Source organism: Procambarus clarkii, chromosome 53, assembly GCF_040958095.1.
Source record: "Procambarus clarkii isolate CNS0578487 chromosome 53, FALCON_Pclarkii_2.0, whole genome shotgun sequence".
NCBI classification, from domain to species: Eukaryota; Metazoa; Arthropoda; class Malacostraca; order Decapoda; family Cambaridae; genus Procambarus; species Procambarus clarkii.
Window position 1 is genome coordinate 10,496,463 of NC_091202.1, and position 22,386 is coordinate 10,518,848.

General features: G+C 39.5%; 2 protein-coding genes across 2 annotated transcripts in view; both read left to right on the plus strand.

Moving 5' to 3' along the window:
• LOC123767097 (mitochondrial translation release factor in rescue) overlaps window positions 1–22,386 on the plus strand; it is a 98,104-nt gene that overhangs the window by 14,179 nt on the left and 61,539 nt on the right. The gene's annotated exons all lie outside the window — the stretch shown is intronic.
• On the plus strand, window positions 17,210–18,673 carry LOC138352321 (tigger transposable element-derived protein 1-like). The gene has a single exon (XM_069304702.1). It carries the CDS (start codon window positions 17,210–17,212, stop codon window positions 18,671–18,673), a length of 1,464 nt encoding a protein of 487 aa, XP_069160803.1.

The window sequence follows — 22,386 nt, forward strand, 5'->3', positions numbered from 1 at the left end:
AGAGGTGTCTAGAGACGAAGTGGAAAAAATGCTCAAGGAGCTCGGTAAGAACAAAGCAGCTGGCCCAGATGGCGTTTCACCATGGGTTCTGAGAGAATGTGCATCTGAGCTCAGCATTCCACTTCACCTGATCTTTCAGGCATCCCTGTGTACAGGAATCGTAGCAGACGGGTGGAAACAGGCTAACATAGTTCCAATCTACAAAAGTGGCAGCAGGGAAGACCCCCTCAATTATAGACCTGTATCATTGACAAGTGTAATAGTGAAAGTATTGGAAAAACTAATCAAAACTAAATGGGTAGAACACCTAGAGAGAAATGATATATCAGACAGACAGTATGGTTTTCGATCTGGAAGATCCTGTGTATCGAATTTACTCAGTTTCTATGATCGAGCCACAGAGATATTACAGGAAAGAGATGGTTGGGTTGACTGCATCTATCTGGACCTAAAAAAGGCTTTCGACAGAGTTCCACATAAGAGGTTGTTCTGGAAACTGGAAAATATTGGAGGGGTGACAGGTAAGCTTCTATCATGGATGAAAAATTTTCTGACTGATAGAAAAATGAGGGCAGTAATCAGAGGCAATGTATCAGAATGGAGAAATGTCACAAGTGGAGTACCACAGGGTTCAGTTCTTGCACCAGTGATGTTTATTGTGTACATAAATGATCTACCAGTTGGTATACAGAATTATATGAACATGTTTGCTGATGATGCTAAGATAATAGGAAGGATAAGAAATTTAGATGACTGTCATGCCCTTCAAGAAGACCTGGACAAAATAAGTATATGGAGCACCACTTGGCAAATGGAATTTAATGTTAATAAATGTCATGTTATGGAATGTGGAATAGGAGAACATAGACCCCACACAACCTATATATTATGTGAGAAATCTTTAAAGAATTCTGATAAAGAAAGAGATCTAGGAGTGGTTCTAGATAGAAAACTATCACCTGAGGACCACATAAAGAATATTGTGTAAGGAGCCTATGCTATGCTTTCTAACTTCAGAATTGCATTTAAATACATGGATGGCGATATACTAAAGAAATTGTTCATGACTTTTGTTAGGCCAAAGCTAGAATATGCAGCTGTTGTGTGGTGCCCATATCTTAAGAAGCACATCAACAAACTGGAAAAGGTGCAAAGACATGCTACTAAGTGGCTCCCAGAACTGAAGGGCAAGAGCTACGAGGAGAGGTTAGAAGCATTAAATATGCCAAAACTAGAAGACAGAAGAAAAAGAGGTGATATGATCACTACATACAAAATAGTAACAGGAATTGATAAAATCGACAGGGAAGACTTCCTGAGACCTGGAATTTCAAGAACAAGAGGTCATAGATTTAAACTAGCTAAACACAGATGCCGAAGAAATATAAGAAAATTCACCTTCGCAAATAGAGTGGTAGACGGTTGGAACAAGTTAAGTGAGAAGGTGGTGGAGGCCAAGACCGTCAGTAGTTTCAAAGCGTTATATGACAAAGAGTGCTGGGAAGACGGGACACCACGAGCGTAGCTCTCATCCTGTAACTACACTTAGGTAATTACACTTAGGTAATTACACACACACACACACACACACACACACACACACACACACACACACACACACACACACACACACACATCCCATTTCAGGCAATCACATTTCAGGCATCCCTGTGTACAGGAATCGTAGCAGACGTGTGGAAACAGGCTAACATAGTTCCAATCTACAAAAGTGGCAGCAGGGAAGACCCCCTCAATTATAGACCTGTATCATTGACAAGTGTAATAGTGAAAGTATTGGAAAAGCTAATCAAAACTAAATGGGTAGAACACCTGGAGAGAAATGATATAATATCAGACAGACAGTATGGTTTTCGATCTGGAAGATCCTGTGTATCGAATTTACTCAGTTTCTATGATCGAGCCACAGAGATATTACAGGAAAGAGATGGTTGGGTTGACTGCATCTATCTGGACCTAAAAAAGGCTTTCGACAGAGTTCCACATAAGAGGTTGTTCTGGAAACTGGAAAATATTGGAGGGGTGACAGGTAAGCTTCTAACATGGATGATAAATTTTCTGACTGATAGAAAAATGAGGGCAGTAATCAGAGGCAATGTATCGGAATGGAGAAATGTCACAAGTGGAGTACCACAGGGTTCAGTTCTTGCACCAGTGATGTTTATTGTGTACATAAATGATCTACCAGTTGGTATACAGAATTATATGAACATGTTTGCTGATGATGCTAAGATAATAGGAAGGATAAGAAATTTAGATGACTGTCATGCCCTTCAAGAAGACCTGGACAAAATAAGTATATGGAGCACCACTTGGCAAATGGAATTTAATGTTAATAAATGTCATGTTATGGAATGTGGAATAGGAGAACATAGACCCCACACAACCTATATATTATGTGAGAAATCTTTAAAGAATTCTGATAAAGAAAGAGATCTAGGAGTGGTTCTAGATAGAAAACTATCACGTGAGGACCACATAAAGAATATTGTGCAAGGAGCCTATGCAATGCTTTCTAACTTCAGAATTGCATTTAAATACATGGATGGCGATATACTAAAGAAATTGTTCATGACTTTTGTTAGGCCAAAGCTAGAATATGCAGCTGTTGTGTGGTGCCCATATCTTAAGAAGCACATCAACAAACTGGAAAAGGTGCAAAGACATGCTACTAAGTGGCTCCCAGAACTGAAGGGCAAGAGCTACGAGGAGAGGTTGGAAGCATTAAATATGCCAAAACTAGAAGACAGAAGAAAAAGAGGTGATATGATCACTACGTACAAAATAGTAACAGGAATTGATAAAATCGACAGGGAAGACTTCCTGAGACCTGGAACTTCAAGAACAAAAGGTCATAGATTTAAACTAGCTAAACACAGATGCCGAAGAAATATAAGAAAATTCACCTTCGCAAATAGAGTGGTAGACGGTTGGAACAAGTTAAGTGAGAAGGTGGTGGAGGCCAAGACCGTCAGTAGTTTCAAAGCGTTATATGACAAAGAGTGCTGGGAAGACGGGACACCATGAGCGTAGCTCTCATCCTGTAACTACACTTAGGTAATTACACGTTTTTGTTGTTGTTGGAGGTTGTATGAGCTGGAGGAGGCAGAAGTCACACTGCAGCAAGCTCCTGGAAATATCGAATTATTTAAGTATTGGGAACAGGTTGAGGGCTACAGTGGTGTTCCAGGTTACATAAAGGTTCAGGGAAGAGTAAAAGCAAATAAAATACAATAAACAAGTAAAAGTGAGTGAAAATAGCCGAGTGGAAAAGTTTGTTTTGGTCTAGAACAAAATCAAAGATGGCCGCCGCCACCACCCCCACTGAGAATGTAGACACACCAACAGATGATGCTTTCAAAGGATTCTCACCACAAGATATAAGGAAAGGAGGTGTTCTTGGCAGGTTAGAGATAATTGAGGATATGCAAAAGAAGTATGAAGAAAAAGTGCTTAAATTGGAAGAGGACAATGGAGCTCTTTGGAGTGAGCTTTGCACTCTAAAAGGGAGTATGCTTCAACAAGGTAAGATTATTACTGCATTAACAGACAAGGTAACAAATCAGGAGGAGCAAATCAAGGAACTAGTGAAAGAAAATGAGGCATGGAAAGTGAAGTGTGGTGACTTTGAGGAAATAAACAAGAAGATAGACTCATATGGTGAACAACTCCAAGCAAGCCTAAGAGCTAACATAGAGTTAGGTAAGGATCTCCAACTGGAAACTTCACTGACAACTCACATAGAGGAGGTGAATAAAGAACTAGAAAAGTATAAAGAAGAAATAAAAGCGACATATGCTGAAGTTGTAAAAGAGAAAGAGACTATCAAAGAAGTGTGTTCGGAAGTCAAAACCAGAAATGACCAACAAGAAGCAGAAATTAGGCAAGCAATTAGGAAAGAACTGGTTACCAACAGTAAACTGGTACAAAACACTGCAGATAGAACTAAGTCCATAATCATTTTTGGATGTTTAGAGAAGGAAATTTCATCTAGGGTGGACCGAGCGGCAGAAGAGATGAAAATCATAGAGAAAATAGTAGGTTTAGGAGAAGGCTCAAAGGAAAATGTCAGTGATTTTAGAAGAATAGGAAAATATGAGAAAGAAAAGAACCGCCCCTTAAGGGTGACGTTTAATGGAGTGAAAAACATAATGGATGTGCTAAGAAATGCCAGGAAACTGCAGAGTGATGAGGTTGGCAAATCTTGGTCAATAAGACAAGACCTCTCCAAGGAAGACAGAGAAAAGCTGAAAATGAACCTAATTGAGGCAAAACGTCTAAATGGGGATAGAAATGAAGAAGACAGAAATTCTTTTTTTTTACAAAGTGACAGGGACTGGAAAGCTTGTGAAATGGTACATAAAAACAAAGCAACAAGATCAGTAGTGGAAGGGGGAGTAAAGAGCAAAGGAAAAGGGAACATGTTCCTGAAAATTGTATATACCAACATAGATGGAGTGAGGTCAAAAACTTTGGAGTTGCAAGATATAATCCAGCTTAGGGTCCCAGATATTGTTGCATTATCAGAAACGAAACTTGAAGGAAATATAATAAATGAAGTCATATTCCCAAGAGGCTACTCAGTTTGGAGACGTGACAGGAAAACTAGGAAGGGAGGAGGAGTGGCTGTACTGGTGAAAAAACACCTGAAGGTAAAAGAGTTAATATTTGAAAACCCTCGAGATATTGACATAATGGCATTGCAGGTCTGGAATCAGGATGATAAGCTGATAATTGTAAATACCTACAGCCCACCAGCAAGCAACACGTGGACAAAGGAAGAACTGGATGACAAACGAGAGGGCCTCATAATGGTCATGAGAGATATTATTGTACAAGCAGATAAAGATAAATCACGACTGTTGATACTGGGGGACTTCAACTTTAGAGCAATAGACTGGGAGGCCTATGAAGCAAGAACGGAGGACTTTTGGACATGCAGATTTGTGAACCTCATTCTGGAGACATTCTTGTATCAACACATAAAGCAAGCCACAAGAATGAGGGAAGGAGATGTACCGTCAGTACTGGATCTAGTATTCACCAGGAAAGAAGAAGAGATTTTTGACATCCAGTACCTTCCTCCCTTGGGAAAGAGTGATCACGTCCTGTTAGACATTAAATATGCTTTAAGATATCATCTAGAAGAAAATGGGGACATTGAAACAGTTGATAAACTCGATTTAAGGAGAGGCAACTATGGGGAACTTCGAAATTTTTTTAATGAGTGTAATTGGACAGAATTGTTGCTAGGCAGGGAAATGAAATGTATGCCAAATTTTTAAAACTATACGAGGAAGGCACACAAACATTCATACCAAAACAGAGATGCAGGGCCAGAAAACAGGATTGGTTCGACAGAAATTGTGAGAGGGCAAGAGACCAAAAGACACAAAAATGGAATCAGTATAGGAAGAGGCCAAACCCCCAAACATACCAGCGATACAAAGATGCGAGAAACAACTATACAGCAGTAAGGAGAGAGGCAGAAAGAAATTTTGAAAAAGGGATAGCAGATAAATGTAAAACAGAACCGGGCCTATTCTACAAATTCATAAACAACAAATTGCAGGTAAAGGATAATATCCAGAGGTTGAAAATGGGAAACATTCACAGAAAATGAAAAGGAAATGTGTGAAACATTAAATGAAAAGTTCCAAAGTGTGTTTGTACAAATTGAAATCTTCAGAGAACCAGACACAATTAGAATTCCAGAGAACAACATAGAGAGGATAGAGGTGTCTAGAGATGAAGTGGAAAATATGCTAAAGGAGCTCGGTAAGAACAAAGCAGCTGGCCCAGATTGTGTTTCACCATGGGTTCTGAGAGAATGTGCATCTGAGCTCAGCATTCCACTTCACCTGATTTTTCAGGCATCCCTGTGTACAGGAATCGTAGCAGACGTGTGGTAACAGGCTAACATAGTTCCAATCTACAAAAGTGGCAGCAGGGAAGATCCCCTCAATTATAGACCTGTATCATTGGCAAGTGTAATAGTGAAAGTATTGGAAAAACTAATCAAAACTAAATGGGTAGAACACCTGGAGATAAATGATATAATATCAGACAGACAGTATGGTTTTCGATCTGGAAGTTCCTGTGTATCGAATTTACTCAGTTTCTATGATCGAGCCACAGAGATATTACAGGAAAGAGATGGTTGGGTTGACTGCATCTATCTCGACCTAAAAAAGGCTTTCGACAGAGTTCCACATAAGAGGTTGTTTTGGAAACTGGAAAATATTGGAGGGGTGACAGGTAAGCTTCTATCATGGATGAAAAATTTTCTGACTGATAGAAAAATGAGGGCAGTAATCAGAGGCAATGTATCGGAATGGATAAATGTCACAAGTGGAGTACCACAGGGTTCAGTTCTTGCCCAGTGATGTTTATTGTGTACATAAATGATCTACCAGTTGGTATACAGAATTATATGAACATGTTTGCTGATGATGCTAAGATAATAGGAAGGATAAGAAATTTAGATGATTGTCATGCCCTTCAAGAAGACCTGGACATAATAAGTATATGGAGCACCACTTGGCAAATGGAATTTAATGTTAATAAATGTCATGTTATGGAATGTGGAATAGGAGAACATAGACCCCACACAACCTATATATTATATGAAAAATCTTTAAAGAATTCTGATAAAGAGAGAGATCTGGGGGTGGTTCTAGATAGAAAACTATCACCTGAGGACCACATAAAGAATATTGTGCAAGGAGCCTATGCTATGCTTTCTAACTTCAGAATTGCATTTAAATACATGGATGGCGATATACTAAAGAAATTGTTCATGACTTTTGTTAGGCCAAAGCTAGAATATGCAGCTGTTGTGTGGTGCCCATATCTTAACCCTTAAACTGCACATGGCGTATATATACGCCCTGAGTAACATGTCCCATGGTGCGCATGGCGTATATATACGCCATAAGGTGCCAGGCCTGATTCAAATGGCCCGCGGCTACACGGGGTTCACAGTAGCTTCCTCAGGGCTCTTGTAAACAGATGCAATTTAAAAAAAAAATCGTGGGCAATATTCTCAGGTGTGAGAGGCACAGTACTGTTGGAGCAACCAAGGCCGGCGCATGCAGCATGAGCGAACAGCATTGATGTTCAGCTTGTGACCACAGCATCGCCGAAAAATGTCAAAATAAATATATAATTGTTATTATTTAGCGATGACAATATTACAGATGACCAATGACTGTGATATAAATAACCAGGGTTGTGATAATAGCAGGATTGTTGTAATAATTAGCGCTGTGGGAGGAGTAATGCTGAGAGACGGAGGGAGACAGCATCGTTTACTGACTGTGTGGCCACCTGTTATTGTTTGCATTCACCATACCAGGTCAGTGGTTCTCTATGGTGAACACAAATGTAGATACTTTTATATAATGTGTGTATTAGTGTATTAACAGCAAAAGGATTATGCTGGGAGGAGCCATATGGGTGACGGAGGTGATGTCGTCTGCACGATTTGTCTAGCTGTTTAGAGGGTGGCTACTATGCTCTTTGGGCGCACTACAAGCTTAGGTGTACAGTTACGGTGCATAAAACATGTAGATATTTATATATAATATGTGTATATAGGGTAATAACACTGCAAAAGGTATTGTTGGGGGAGAAAGTTTAGTGCGTGTGACCTTGAAAGAGTGAGGGAGCCGCCATCTGTGTATAGCGACGACTCTTAGTGCCTGAACTAACTATATCAGCTTAGCTGTACAGTTGTGGTGAATAAAATATACACATACTTATATGTAACGTCTGTATATAGTGTAATAACACCACAACTGGTATTGTTGGGGGAGAAAGTTTAGTGCGTGTGTTGAGGGAGTGGCATCGAGTGGCTGGCTGGTGTGTGGCGGTAACTCCTTGTTGCTTTTCGACTCAATACCAACTTAGTGGTTCGTTATGGTGACCAAAACATGCCAATACTTATATATAACCTGTGTATAGAGTGTAATAGCAGCAAAACTATTTGTTTATAGTTTTATAAACATAATAATTGAATCACTAATATGCACATCATACTTTTGAGTATAGCGATTATTAACCACTTTTATTATATAAATATATTACAATACACACTTTTGAATAATATTACTGCAAAAAAACTAAGAAAAAATCAATCGGAGACATTGAAACAATTAGGTAATAATATCTTTGTGGCAACTCCCATCTGTCAACGCGGGTGACGCTGACCGGGTCTGACGACCGCTCTGTCAACGCCCACTTTTTGCCAGACTTCCTCGGTCAATTGCACCCAAAATATGTCACCTACGATTTTTTTTTTTTTTCCGTGCTCAGGGGACACAAATTAACATGTTTAGAAGACGAAAAAAAATTTTTGAATTTTTTTTTTTCTTGCGCACAGAGGTGTAAATGTCCCAAGGACCCCTGAGCAGTGTAAGGGTTAAGAAGCACATCAACAAACTGGAAAAGGTGCAAAGACATGCTACTAAGTGGCTCCCAGAACTGAAGGGCAAGAGCTATGAGGAGAGGTTAGAAGCATTAAATATGCCAAAACTAGAAGACAGAAGAAAAAGAGGTGATATGATCACTACGTACAAAATAGTAACAGGAATTGATAAAATCGACAGGGAAGATTTCCTGAGACCTGGCACTTCAAGAACAAGAGGTCATAGATTTAAACTAGCTAAACACAGATGCCGAAGAAATATAAGAAAATTCACCTTCGCAAATAGAGTGGTAGACGGTTGGAACAAGGTAAGTGAGAAGGTGGTGGAGGCCAAGACCGTCAGTAGTTTCAAAGCGTTATATGCCAAAGAGTGCTGGGAAGACGGGACATCACGAGCGTAGCTCTCATCCTGTAACTACACTTAGGTAATTACTTAGGTAATTACACACATACATACAATGGGGCCTCAACTTACGATGCTAATCCGTTCCCAGAGACGGATTGTAAGTCGAAGTATCGTAAGTCGAGGCGATTTTTCCCATAAGAAATAAAGGGAATTGAATTAATCCGTTCCCCACCCTCCAAAATATTAACCTACAAATACATTTTATACTGAATACAATGTTTTTTCTAACTACAATACAGTACCAAAGTTTCTCTTACCTTTATGGAGGGCTCTTGATGGCGTATGGAAGATGGTGATGAGGGGTGAGGAGGAGAGTTGTTACTGTTTGGAAGGGGAGTCCCCCTTCCATTATCACATCAGGCAGTGATGTTTTCTCTGGGGTACTCTCTCTCTCCTACGTTTTGCCTGAATAACACTAGGACCTAACACTAGGTTTTTCCCTTCGTTTTAACATTTGTCTGTAATGATGCATCAGTGTCATTGAATAGGTTAAGGCAATGACCTACTGCACCTTGATTTGGGTGAGTCGTTTCAGCAAAGGTTTGCAATTCTTCCCATGCTGCACACATTTTCTTAATTGTTGAGGAAGAGACATTCTGTACTCTTGTTTCTGCTCTATGGTCATCCTTACATGGGTTTTCATATGTTGAGCTTTACACTGACTTTCCTGGGAATCATGGCATGATATATAATAATTACTTTAATGTTCAAAATGCAAAAAATCACCACAAAAGCGAAATTTCTTATAGGCGCGATCGTTACTAAGCAGGCAGCTGTAGTAAACTGAGGCAGGTCGGCCCGCGTGACTGGGAACCACGCTTGGTCGATCCGAACGTGTACCAACAAATATTGGATGTCGAGTTGCATTTTTCGATGAAATTTACATCGTAACTCGAAATTATCGTAAGTAGGGGCAATCGTATGTTGAGGTGCCAGTGTTATATATATATATATATATATATATATATATATATATATAATATATTTTAGTATATTTTGGTAGCAGTCTTTCCTGTAGACATATATTATTAAATATGACCGAAAAAGTAAGATTAATAATTCTAACACAAATTTTCTCAATGTTTCTTATATTTTTCTTCACTGTTGATGGTAACTGAAAAATCAATTCTCCAAAATTCATTTTTATTTCTAGTCTGATGCGACACTTGAACGCGTTTCGTAAAACTTATTACATTTTCAAAGACTTTAATTTACACAGACACACCTATAACTGAACAGAGCTTAAACATCTTCGATTTTATACCTGCATTTGGGTGAGGTGATATGTTACAACAGTTTTGGATGAGGTGAAAACAAACTTTCAACACAAGACAGAACACGAAACAATGGGTATAATATTTTGTAAGTTAAAGGGAAGAATGGAAGTAACTGCAAAGGGCCTATTGGCCCACATGTCTTGATGCTTCTATATTGGTGCGGAGTCTTGAAGTGGGTAGAATATAGTTGTGCATTAATTGGCTGTTGATTGCTGGTGTCGACTTCTTAAAAAGTCGACACCAGCCCTTTTAAGTCGACACTGAAAAAAATGAATTTTGGAGAATTGATTTTTCAGTTACCATCAACAGTGAAGAAAAATATAAGAAACATTGAGAAAATTTGTGTTAGAATTATTAATCTTACTTTTTCGGTCATATTTAATATATATATATATATATATATATATATATATATATATATATATATATATATATATATATATATATATATATATATATTTTCATATATTCATTCGAACCCCTGTTGGAATCATACCCAACTATGGGATGGGTCAACCGAAGTATCAAGCTTCCAAAAGGGTCGCCTATGTTGGAATAGACGAACGCCGAAAGAATATTGTTGAAAACATCATAATAACTTATTAAACCAAAATTATTTATTAGTCAGAAGAAAGACAGAAATGCGATCTATATGTAAAACCTCTACCAGACAAGTATTTTAAGTAAAACCGAAGATATTTGTAGTTGTATAAAAGTGCCAGTTTTCATCGCTCGTCGAGCTTGAAACCCGCAGCATTCATCTGAGAACAATGCCTATTTCACGCAGATTTGTTAATAAACGTAAGAGTTTTATATGTCGCAAGAAAGATAGAAATATAAGCTTCGTTCTAAATACCTGTACCTTACTATGGGCATATTTAAATTTAAAGTGAAGATACGGGTATTTTTATAATAGCTGAGCTCCGACCCCGGACAGATCGATCGACGGAGCAACTCTCTCAGAACAATGTTTATGTTCCGAACCATAATGAAAACTGACCCTACTATGGGATGCGTTAAGCCAAGTATTGCGTTTCCAAAAGGGTCACCCATGTTGGAAAAGACAAACACCGAAAGAATACTGTTGAAAACATCTTGTTAACTTATTAAACCAAAATTATTTATTAGTCAGAAGACAGACAGAAACCTGATCTATACGTAAAACCTTTACCAGACAAATATTTTAAATAAAACCGAAGATATTTGTAGTATTATAAAAGTGGCAGTTATCATCACTCATCAAGCTCAAAACCCGCAGCATTCATCTCGGAACAATGCCTATTTCACGCAGATTTGTTAATAAACGTAAGAGTTTTATATGTCGCAAGAAAGATAGAAATATAAGCTTTGTTCTAAATACCTTACTATGGGCATATTTAAATTTAAAACGAAGATTTTGGAATAATGATGTCCGACGATCTAACGTTTAGGGAGCATAACCAAGCAAATATCGTGTCAGCCAGAAAAATGATCGGATGGATTACGAGAACTTTCAAATCCAGGGATCCCATCACAATGGTTGTACTCTTCAAGTCACTTGTGCTGTCCCGTCTCGAGTACTGCTCAGTACTCACTTCCCCCTTCAGAGCCTTCAGAGCAGGAGAGATTACTGAAATAGAGGGAATACAGAGAACATATACGGCACGCATAGACGAGATAAAACACCTAAATTATTGGGATCATCTCGGAGCTCTCCAAATGTACTCTCTAGAAAGGAGACGAGAGAGATACCAAATAATATACACATGGAAAATACTGGAGGGTCAGGTTCCAAATCTACACAGTAAAATAACAACGTACAGGAGTGAACGATATGGAAGAAAATGCAAGATTGAACCAGTGAAGAGCAGAGGTGCCATGGGCACAATCAGAGAGCACTGTATAAACATCAGAGGTCCGCGGTTGTTCAATGTCCTCCCAGCGACTATAAGAAATATTGCCGGAACAACCGTGGACATCTTCAAGAGAAAACTGGACGGTTTTCTAAGAGAAGTTTCGGATCAGCCGGGCTGTGGTGGGTGCGTGGCGCTGCGGGCCGCTCCAAGCAACAGCCTGGTGGACCAGACTCTCACAAGTCGAGCCTGGCCTCGGGCCGGGCTTGGGGAGTAGAAGAACTCCCAGAACCCCATCAACCAGGTAATCATGCGTGTACTTTTATAATAGCCATATAATATAATATGTTCTGAGCATTCATCTCAGAACAATGCTTATTTCACGCAGATTCCTTAATAAACGTAAGAGTTTTATATATCACAAGAAAGATAGAAATATAAGCTTCATTCTAAATACCTTACCATGGGCATATTTAAATTTAAAGCAAAGATATGTATTTTTATAATCGCCACCTAAAGACCCAAAGCTACTCAAACCCTCCTAGCATTACTTAAGTAATGAAGTAATATGGTATATTTACTCACTATAATGTGGGTGCTGAATGCAGAACATGAGAAAACATATATTTACTCCAAAATAATATATTTTCATTATGAAATAAGTAAATAAGTGGCATCAAAGAAAGTCGACGGTCCAAGCGTCTATGTTGTGGAGCGACTTATCCAAGATATATCGTTGTCTGGAAAGTGTTTGTTGGCATATCCAGTCGTCGCACTTCTCTGCTCAAATTATCACAAATTTAAATTATGATGTTAACAAGTAGAATATGTATTTTTAATAAAATCTAACATAACTAGCCAGAAAACATTTAACATTTATTAAAAAATACATGTTTGGAAGTTAAATCGACTTCATAGGATAATAGTTTTGCTATATATACTCGTTATTCGTTGACATGCGTTCGCTACTTAAACTACCATATACTGTACTTATGTAAAATCTCCCATGTCTCTTTGCTCATCTCACCGAACCCTACAGGCTCTGTGATATATTGTTTAATTAATTGAGATTCACAAATAAAGCTTATAATTGTATATGTTATCAAAAAGGCAGAGAGTTTAGTTTAGTTCATTTATAATGCACCCCATACCCATCCTATGGGTGATAGTGGAGTGTTACAGAGGCACATAATGGGCTCAGGGACTGAGCCCCACAATTCATATAGCCAAGCAAGTTATAATCTTGATGAGCTAGTTACAAAAGTCAATGCACATTGTCACATCAACAATGGGCTCGAGACCGACCACAAGTATAGTTTATAATTTAAGCAACTGACATATATAGAGGGCTAGTGTCACAATTGATATGTTTATCCTACACATAACCCCCTCCCCCCATCCAATGGGCAGCGGTGGATAGGTTACAATCAAGTCGTTTTTGCATTTTATTCGGAGATTAGATCTTATTGGGTGAGGAAAGATATTCATATTTTAAAGAAGGTTTCTTGGCTGATGCTCTCCATTGATAGAAAATACAACCTTTTGAAAATCAATGTTAGTTTGATCTGGATATTGTAATTAACGAAAGTTTTTATGTCGTCAGAAAGGTAGAAATAAAGGTTACATTTAAAATTCTTTGTCATAAATATAACTGAAGTGAAAACGAAGATATATGCATTTTGATAGTTACTTGATGGCTAGCTCTGAGAGTGTGAAGCCCTGCACACCAGCCAATAAATTGTATAATTAGTTTCCATACATTTTAATTAACCTTAAAAATCTATATGTCAGAAGAAAGGAAGATGTAACCGTTAATGTGACAACATTTAAAAATATATATCTCTTAAGTTAAATAAATAATACCACCCTATCATCGGTGTCCGGACACATGAAAACTACCTAGGTACAGTGTATCAGTATCCAGCCAGGCGGGGATCACAGGCTGCTCAATACTGATAAATTATGTAATGCACTACTTGTGGTCGATCTCGAACCCATTTATAATGTGACGACTTATACTGAATTTTGTAACTAGTTCATCAAGTTTGTAACTTGCTTAGCTAAATGAATTGTGGGGTTCAGTCCCTGAGCCCATTATGTGCCTCTGTAACCCTTTCCACTACTGTCCACAAGATGGGTATCGGGTGCATAATAAATTAACTAAATTAACAGAGATGAGATGATAAACATTAATGTTTTATATTTTATTAAAAATACAGATATAAACTTTATTTTCAAACGTTGAATGTAACAATATTTCAAGTATAAGAACCAAGATATATTTATGATTTAACGATTTCCTATAAAGTTGCAGTATTACCGTAATTGCACTCTATCATCATATGACACAGGATCGATGTCTAGGTGAATTATGGCTGACACAGTCATTATATATGTCAGCCACAAGCAAGTAATTTTCAAAAGAAGGTGCCAAACCGGCGAATGTCATCTACAAGTACAGCTCTTAACTTAAGTATAAACCTTATATATTATATATCATGAGAAATTCAGAAACAAAAAATATATTTTAAAATTTTTGTCATTAAAGTATATATTTTGAACCCACATACTCATCCTGTGAGTCTTAGTTTACTGTGCCCCCCATATTCATCACGTCACTCAAGGGGTCAGTGTAATTACCCAACGCTAATTACCCCCGAGGACCAGGCCTCCTCCGGTTTGTAGTTTGGTCCACCAGGCTGTTTGACGCAGCTGTCATTTACACATATTACATTTATATGTGGATAACTAATCAATCATTGACTTTAACATTAGTAGCCCAACGTCTATAAGGATGATGAGTTGATTTATGAGCGCCGGGCACTCAAAACTAACTAGCCTAATTTGCTACTTTTTTATTTATTTTATTTATATTACTAAAGTTCTTATATTTTTGTAAAGTCACTACCACGCATAGCATGTCCTTAATCCTTATTTTGACCCTGGAATACGACCCTCCAAATCGTTTAACAACGGTACCCATTCACTGCTGGGTGAACAGAGCTAGGCTGCTGTTAAGGATTGGCACCTGATCAATCCTCCCCGGTAGATACAAACGAGTGCTTTACCACTATGCCACGGGGACTGCTTTTTTAACCCAATCTGGCAGCAGGACTCGAGAGAGAGAGAGACCATCCAGATGTGCTGGTTCTAAACAGCACATACATAATCACTAAAAAACTTCTCTAAATATCTTTCGGCAGAACAATTCAAATAAAAATCGTTCAACAACTTGAATTTTTGTATTAAGCTCTTGGGGGTAAAGCGTTTAAACCTAAGAATTGTCTCAGTCATTCTCTGTTTTATTGTTATTAAACATATATTAAACTCAAGCCAAACAAATCACCGGACGAAGGATTTGCCAGTTGTGCTTAAAGAATGTTAGTAATAAAACACCTGGTGTTATTCTTCACCTATATCTTTTTCTGGTTAGTCCCCTATTTACATTATGCAGTTCAGGTTTCGTCACCATACTATAGTTTTTAGTTTAGTTAATTTATTATGCACCCCATACCCATCTTGTGTCCAGTAGTAGAAAAGGTTACAAATGCACATAATGGGCTCAGGGACTGAACCCACAATTTATTTACCTAAGCAAGTTACAATCTTGAGTAGCTAGCCACAAAATTCATAACACATCGTCACATCAACAATGGGTTCGAGATCAACCACAAGTACAGTTTCTAAATTAAGCAAATGACATATGTGGAGAACTAGTGTCACAATTGATATGTTTGTCCTGCACATTTCCACAGTAGCTTGTTTGGGTTCTTCTAATTATCTTAGATATCTTAGAAGAGAACTCCTAGAATACTGTATATGCTTGTAAGAAGTATAATAATCCTGAGAAATCGTGTAAATTATGTTGCACGAGTGCTTCCAGTTAAGTAACCTAGTTCATTCATGTGCGCGTGCTTGAAGAGGAAATGTTATCCACCCCTACCCCCCACCCCATTGTAAATATTTGTAGCTTTCAGACCATATGGCTGCGGCTTACCCTCGCCGTGGTCGAGGGTAGTTTCGAGTGCGGCGGTCCGAGGCAGGAGCAAAATGAGGGCATCATCCCTCTTCCCTTGGCTATTTATATACCACTCTGTACTGTCCGCGCTTCGCCTGCGGGACGCGCTGCGCAATTCTCTTTTTTTTTTTTTTTTCCCCGCCAGAAACAGCACCACTTTTCTGCTAAAAGCAGTGTCTATATATTTATTTCAGTTTGAATTTTTTTTTAATATTAATGGATACATCCTTTAATTGGTTGAAATTGGTTTTAACATTCGAAATCTAATTTGTTGATGTTAAATAATATAAGGTTCAAATTTATTAAGATACATACTTTAAAAACTATTTCTATTTGAATTTTAAATACAGTAACATAAAAAGAGTACAGAATATAACAAATACCGTAAACAAAACTTGTCAATTTTACTGTAATTTATCTACTTAAAAAATTACCTGTAAATGTAAAGTAAAGCTGTAAAGTACCTATAAACATTTGTCAATTCTACTGTAAATTATCTAAAAATTATCTAGGACTATATATATTTAAGTATATATATTTAAGGACTTGCCCAAAACGCTATGCGTGCTAGTGGCTTTACAAGATTGTAAAATCAACATCATTCCTATGTTTTCTCTTAACCCCCAATGTACCTTCTTGTATATAAATAAATTTGAGATTTTTTTTTTTTTTTTTTGAGATACAGTGGAACCTCTATTAACGAGTGGCTCTGTTAACGAGTTTTTCCAATAACGAGCAAGCCACTCGCAGCAAATTTGTCTCTATTGACGAGCTCGCCTCTATTAACGAGTGGAACCACATGGCGCTTCCTAGCGTCTCGCGGGTTCTCGCAAATTCTCGGACGCCTCCGACGCCAGTGTTGTTGTTGTATCTCACACGACAAGCATCCCTCTGGATTTATTTGCGTTTTTCTCTGTTTTTTTGCGGTTTTGTGACTGCAATTTGTAACGCACGATGTCGCCAAAGAAGCTGGTTGCTAAAGACAGTGTTGGCAAGGGGAAGAAAGCGACAATTACTGTGGAAGTGAAGAAGGAAATAATAGCAAAGCACGAGCGTGGTGTGCGTGTGGTTGATCTCGTCAGGGAGTATGGCAGGACCTCATCAACGATTTGTACCATTCTGAAGAATAAGGAACAATTTAAGACGCTTGAGGTGGCTAAAGGAGTTACCAAGGTTAACAAGAAACGTCCACAAATCCTAGAAGAGGTTTAAAAGCTACTGCTAGTCTGGATGAATGAAAGGCAATTGCATGGCGATAGTGTCTCTGAAGCTCTTGTCTGTGCAAAGGCCAAGAAGTTGTATGTGTACCTTGTCAGGAAGACACCAGGTGCGTCGTCTGAAGAGGAGGAGATATTTAAGGCAAGCCGTGGATGGTTTGAGAAATTTAGGAAGAGAAGCGGTATCCACAGTGTTGTGCGACATGGGGAGGCTGCCAGCTCTGATAAAGCTGCTGCTGAGAAATTTGTACCAGAGTTCCAGGAATTTGTTGCTGAAAAGGAGTTCTTGCCCCAACAAGTTTTTAATTGCGACGAGACTGGCCTGTTTTGGAAGAAAATGACGAAGAGGACCTACATCACACAGGAGGAACAATCTTTGCCTGGCCACAAACCAATGAAGGATCGGCTTACTCTCGTCCTCTGCGCCAATGCAAGTGGCGATTGCAAGGTCAAGCCGCTGCTAGTCTACCACTCAGAAAATCCACGCGTGTTCAAGGCATGTAAAGTGTATAAGGCGCGACTGAATGTGATGTGGAGGTCCAATAAGAAATCCTGGGTCACACGGATATTCTTCACTGAATGGATCAATGATGTTTTTGGCCCCTCAGTGAGGAAATATCTTGAAGAGAAACAGTTGCCACTCAAGGCCTTGCTTGTGCTTGATAATGCTCCTGCACATCCTCCACAGATGCGAGATGAATTGTATCCCGAAAATCAGTTCATCACCATCAAGTTCCTTCCTCCCAATACCACTCCACTCCTTCAACCTATGGACCAGAAAGTCATTGCAAACTTTAAGAAACTCTACATGAAGGCCTTGTTGGAGAGGTGTGTTGATGTGACTGACAATACAGGGCTGACCCTCAAAGAATTCTGGAAGAACCACTTCAATATCCTGGGTGCCTTACGTTTGATCGATAAGGCCTGGGAAGGAGTGACAAGGAGGACCCTTAACTCTGCATGGCGTAACCTGTGGCCTGAGGGTGTCCCTGAGCGAGACGTTGAAGGTTTCGGTCTTGCACCTGCATCTGCACCTGTGGAAGACCCGGAAGTGCATCTAGTGGATGATATTGTTGATCTGGGGCAAACTTTGGGTCTGGAGTTGGATGCTGCTGATGTGCAGGAGTTAGTGGAGGAGCACAGTGAGGAACTGACCACTGAGGAACTCCTGGAACTTCAGAAGGAGATTAATCAAGAGGAGGAACAAGAGTTCTCATCAGGGGAGGAGGAGGTACGGGAGGATGCTGCTGCCTCTTCAAGTGAGATCAGGGAAGTGTTAGGAATGTTTGAAAAGGTGACCGCATTCTTGGAAAAACATCACCCTGATCAAGCAGTGACAACCCGATGTGTGAACATGTTTAATGACAATTTGCTGTCTCGTTTTAGGGACATCCTAAAACAAAGACAAAAGCAATTGTCAATAGAAAAGTTCTTTCCAAAAGTAGAGAAACGAAGAGCCAGTGATAGTGAACCATAACCCGGTCCCAGTGGGGTGAAAATCCCAAGGAGAGAGAGCCCGCCTGACTCAGAGGTGGATTCTCCATCCACACCATAACCCCTCTCCTCCTTCCCACCTCCCCATCGTCTCCCTCAAGCCAGCAACGACTCTTCATAGGGTAAAGTAAATGTTAAAACAGTACAACAAAACATTTATAATTACATGTGCAGTATTATTGACATTAAAAAATGTCATACAAGTATGGATGTTTTTGGGAGTGGAACGGATTAAATTTATTTCCTTTATTTTAAATGGGGAAATTTGTTTCCAAAGACGAGTTTTCCAGGTAACGAGCTCGGTGCCAGAACGGATTAAACTCGTTAATAGAGGTTCCACTGTATATACAAGAGTTGTTACATTCTTGTACAGCCACTAGTACGCGTAGCGTTTCGGGCAGGTCCCTGGAATACGATCCCAGCTGTGAAGAATCGTTTTTTCATCCAAGTACACATTTTACTGTTGCGTTAAACAGAGGCTACAGTTAAGGAATTGCGCCCAGTAAATCCTCCCCGGCCAGGATACGAACCCATGACATAACGCTCGCGGAACGCCAGGCGAGTGTCTAACCACTACACCACGGAGACTGCTCAAGTAAATAAATATGTATATATCAGCACTCTTCTAAATGCCACTCAACATTTGAAGTCAATTCTATTTGCTGATGATACAACCTTCATTTTCTCACATGCTAACCCACTTATTCTAAATGGCATGGTGAATACTGAACTTAATCAAGTCCATTTGTGGTTGAATGCTAACAAACTTACCCTTAACATTAACAAGACTTTTTATGTTTTGTATGGTAACAAGTCCAACAATCAAATTGATCTAAGAATTAACAATACCCAAATTGTGAGTAGAGTAGATGGGAAGTTCCTTGGTGTTCACATTGACAATAAGCTAAATTTCCATTGCCATATACAAGGTATTTCCAAAAAGGTTTCTAAAACAGTAGGTATTCTCTCCAAAATCAGATACTGTACTATGTTCCTTGCCCTGCCCTAGTTACTCTGTATTCTTCACTCAATTATCCATATCTCGCCTATTGTATCTGTGCCTGGGGATCCACAACCCTTAATTACTTCCTACTCCTCATTACCTAACAAAAATCAGCAATTAGAGCAATCACAAATTCCAGTCCCAGACACCACTCTGCTCCCCCTTACTAAAATCTTTGAACATGCTAAATATCCAATCTCTGCACATACTCTAAAGTGTTCTCTATATCTATAAAACTCTGAATTGCAATGCCAATCCTGACCTTAATAATAATAATAATAACAATAATTCATTGTGTCAGGGGACAGGAAGCCAGTGAGTATTCATACCCATTAGGCTTATATCAAGGTCCCCCGCCACCCCAAAGGTCAAATTACTGACCCTACCCAGGATGCAACCCCATAACAAGCTTACTAACTCCCGAGTACAGTGGTACCTCGGATTAAGAGTTTAATCCGTTTCTGGAGACAGCTCGTATTCCGAAAACTCGTATTCCGAAGCTAATTTCCCCATAAGAAATAATGGGAAATGAATTAATCTGTTCCTGACTACCCCAAAAACCCCACATCAAACTAAATTTTATACCTAATTCATCTAAATAAACTTACAAAACTATGTTCAAGTTATTACTTACCCTTGTTGTTGAATACTGTAGGCGTATGGAAGATGGTGAGGAGGGGGGAGGAGGAGAGATGTTACCGTTTGGAAGGGGAGTCCCCTTCCATTATCACATCAGGCAGTGAGGACCTTTCTGGTGTGCACTCCCTGGCACGTTTTGCCTGAGTACCACTAGGTCCTGGTTGTGGCTCACTGCTCGATTTTCTCACAACATATCTGTCCATGGAAGCTTGTTTTTCCCATCTTCGCAAGCTGTTTCTGTAGTAAGGCATCACATTGTCATTGAAAAGATTAAGGCAACGGCCTACTACAGCTTTCTCTGGGTGAGTCTTTTCAATAAAAGTTTGAATCTCTTCCCACATCTGACACGTTCTTAATTTCTGCAGAAGGGACATTCACTACTGCCTCATCCTCCTCCACTGAAGAATCATCAGCTGCATCGTCTTGCTGTTTCTTTTGAAGGGCTTGGAGTTCTTCGGTGGTCAGTTCTTCATTGTGTTCTTCCACCAACTCCTCCACATGATCACCATCCAATTCCAAGCCCATTTGCCGGCCCAGAGTAGCAATTTCCTCAACAATAGGCGCATCATTTACAGGCTCAAACCCCTCAAAGTCTAGTTCTGTCACACATTCAGGCCACAATTTTCTCCAGCCAGAGATCAGGGTTCTTTGAGTCACTTCTTGCCAGGCTTTGTCAATGAGTTTTAAAGCACTACAAATGTTAAAATGGTGTTTCTAGAACTCTTTAAGGGTGAGGTTTGTGGCTTCAGTCACTTCAAAACATTTCCGGAAAAGTACCCTTTCATACAGTTTCTTAACACTTTCGCGCACCCCGCGCGCCACCCCTCAACTGTGCGATATGGGCCCCAGTGTGTCACGGGAGCGCACGTTAATTCCGAAAAGTGTATACTCTCTTCAACTTTGTCACCTCAATTCTCGTTTTATGAGATTAAATTTGGTATCATTGTGTTCGCAATAAAATTCTCTACAGCACTAAATGCATATAAACTCCAAAAGCCCGGCTAATTACCCACAGCAAACAGAGAAAGTGCGAACGAGTTACCCAGGAGCGTGCAAACGGGATAAAATGTTTTCACTATTTTCACTCTGGTCACCTTACCTTGAGGTTACCTTGAGGTGCTTCCGGGGCTTAGCGTCCCTGCGGCCCGGTCGTCGACCAGGTCTCCTGGTTGCCGGACTGATCAACCAGGCTGTTGGACGCGGCTGCTCGCAGCCTGACGTATGAGTCACAGCCTGGTTGATCAGGTATCCTTTGGAGGTGCTTATCCAGTTCTCTCTTGAACACTGTGAGGGGTCGGCCAGTTATGCCCCTTATGTGTAGTGGAAGCGTGTTGAACAGTCTCGGACCTCTGATGTTGATAGAGTTCTCTCTCAGAGTACCTGTTGCACCTCTGTTTTTCAACGGGGGTATTCTGCACATCCTGCCATCTTCTGGTCTCATGTGATGTTATTTCTGTGTGCAGGTTTGGGACCAGCCCCTCTAATATTTTCCACGTGTAAATTATTATGTACCTCTCCCATCCTGCGCTCAAGGGAGTACAGTTTTAGGCTCTTTAGTCGGTCCCAATAGTTTAGATGTTTTACTGAGTGGATTCTAGCAGTAAAGGATCTCTGCACGCTCTCCAGGTCAGCAATTTCTCCAGCTTTGAAAGGTGCTGTCATTGTGCAGCAGTACTCTACTCTAGAGAGCACAAGCGTTTTGAAAAGTATCATCATCGGTATAGCATCTCTAGTGTGAAAAGTTCTTGTTATCCAACCTGTCATTTTTCTTGCAGTTGTGACGGCTACTTTATTGTGTTCTTTAAAGGTAAGGTCTTCCGACATGAGTACACCCAGATCCTTTACATTGCCTTTTCGTTCTATGTTATGATTTGCCTGAGTTTTGTACGTGGTTTCCGTTTTTATATTTTCATTTTTTCCATAGCGCATGAGCTGGAACTTATCTTCGTTAAACACTATATTATTTTCTGTAGCCCATAGAAAGACCTGATCTACATCTGACTGGAGGTTTGCCGTGTCCTCTATGTTGCCTACTCTCATGAAGATCCTAGTGT

What these genes read in the sequence shown, in the direction of transcription:
- LOC138352321 (XM_069304702.1), top strand. Translation starts at nt 17,210, where the DNA reads ATGAATGAAAGGCAATTGCATGGCGATAGTGTCTCTGAAGCTCTTGTC.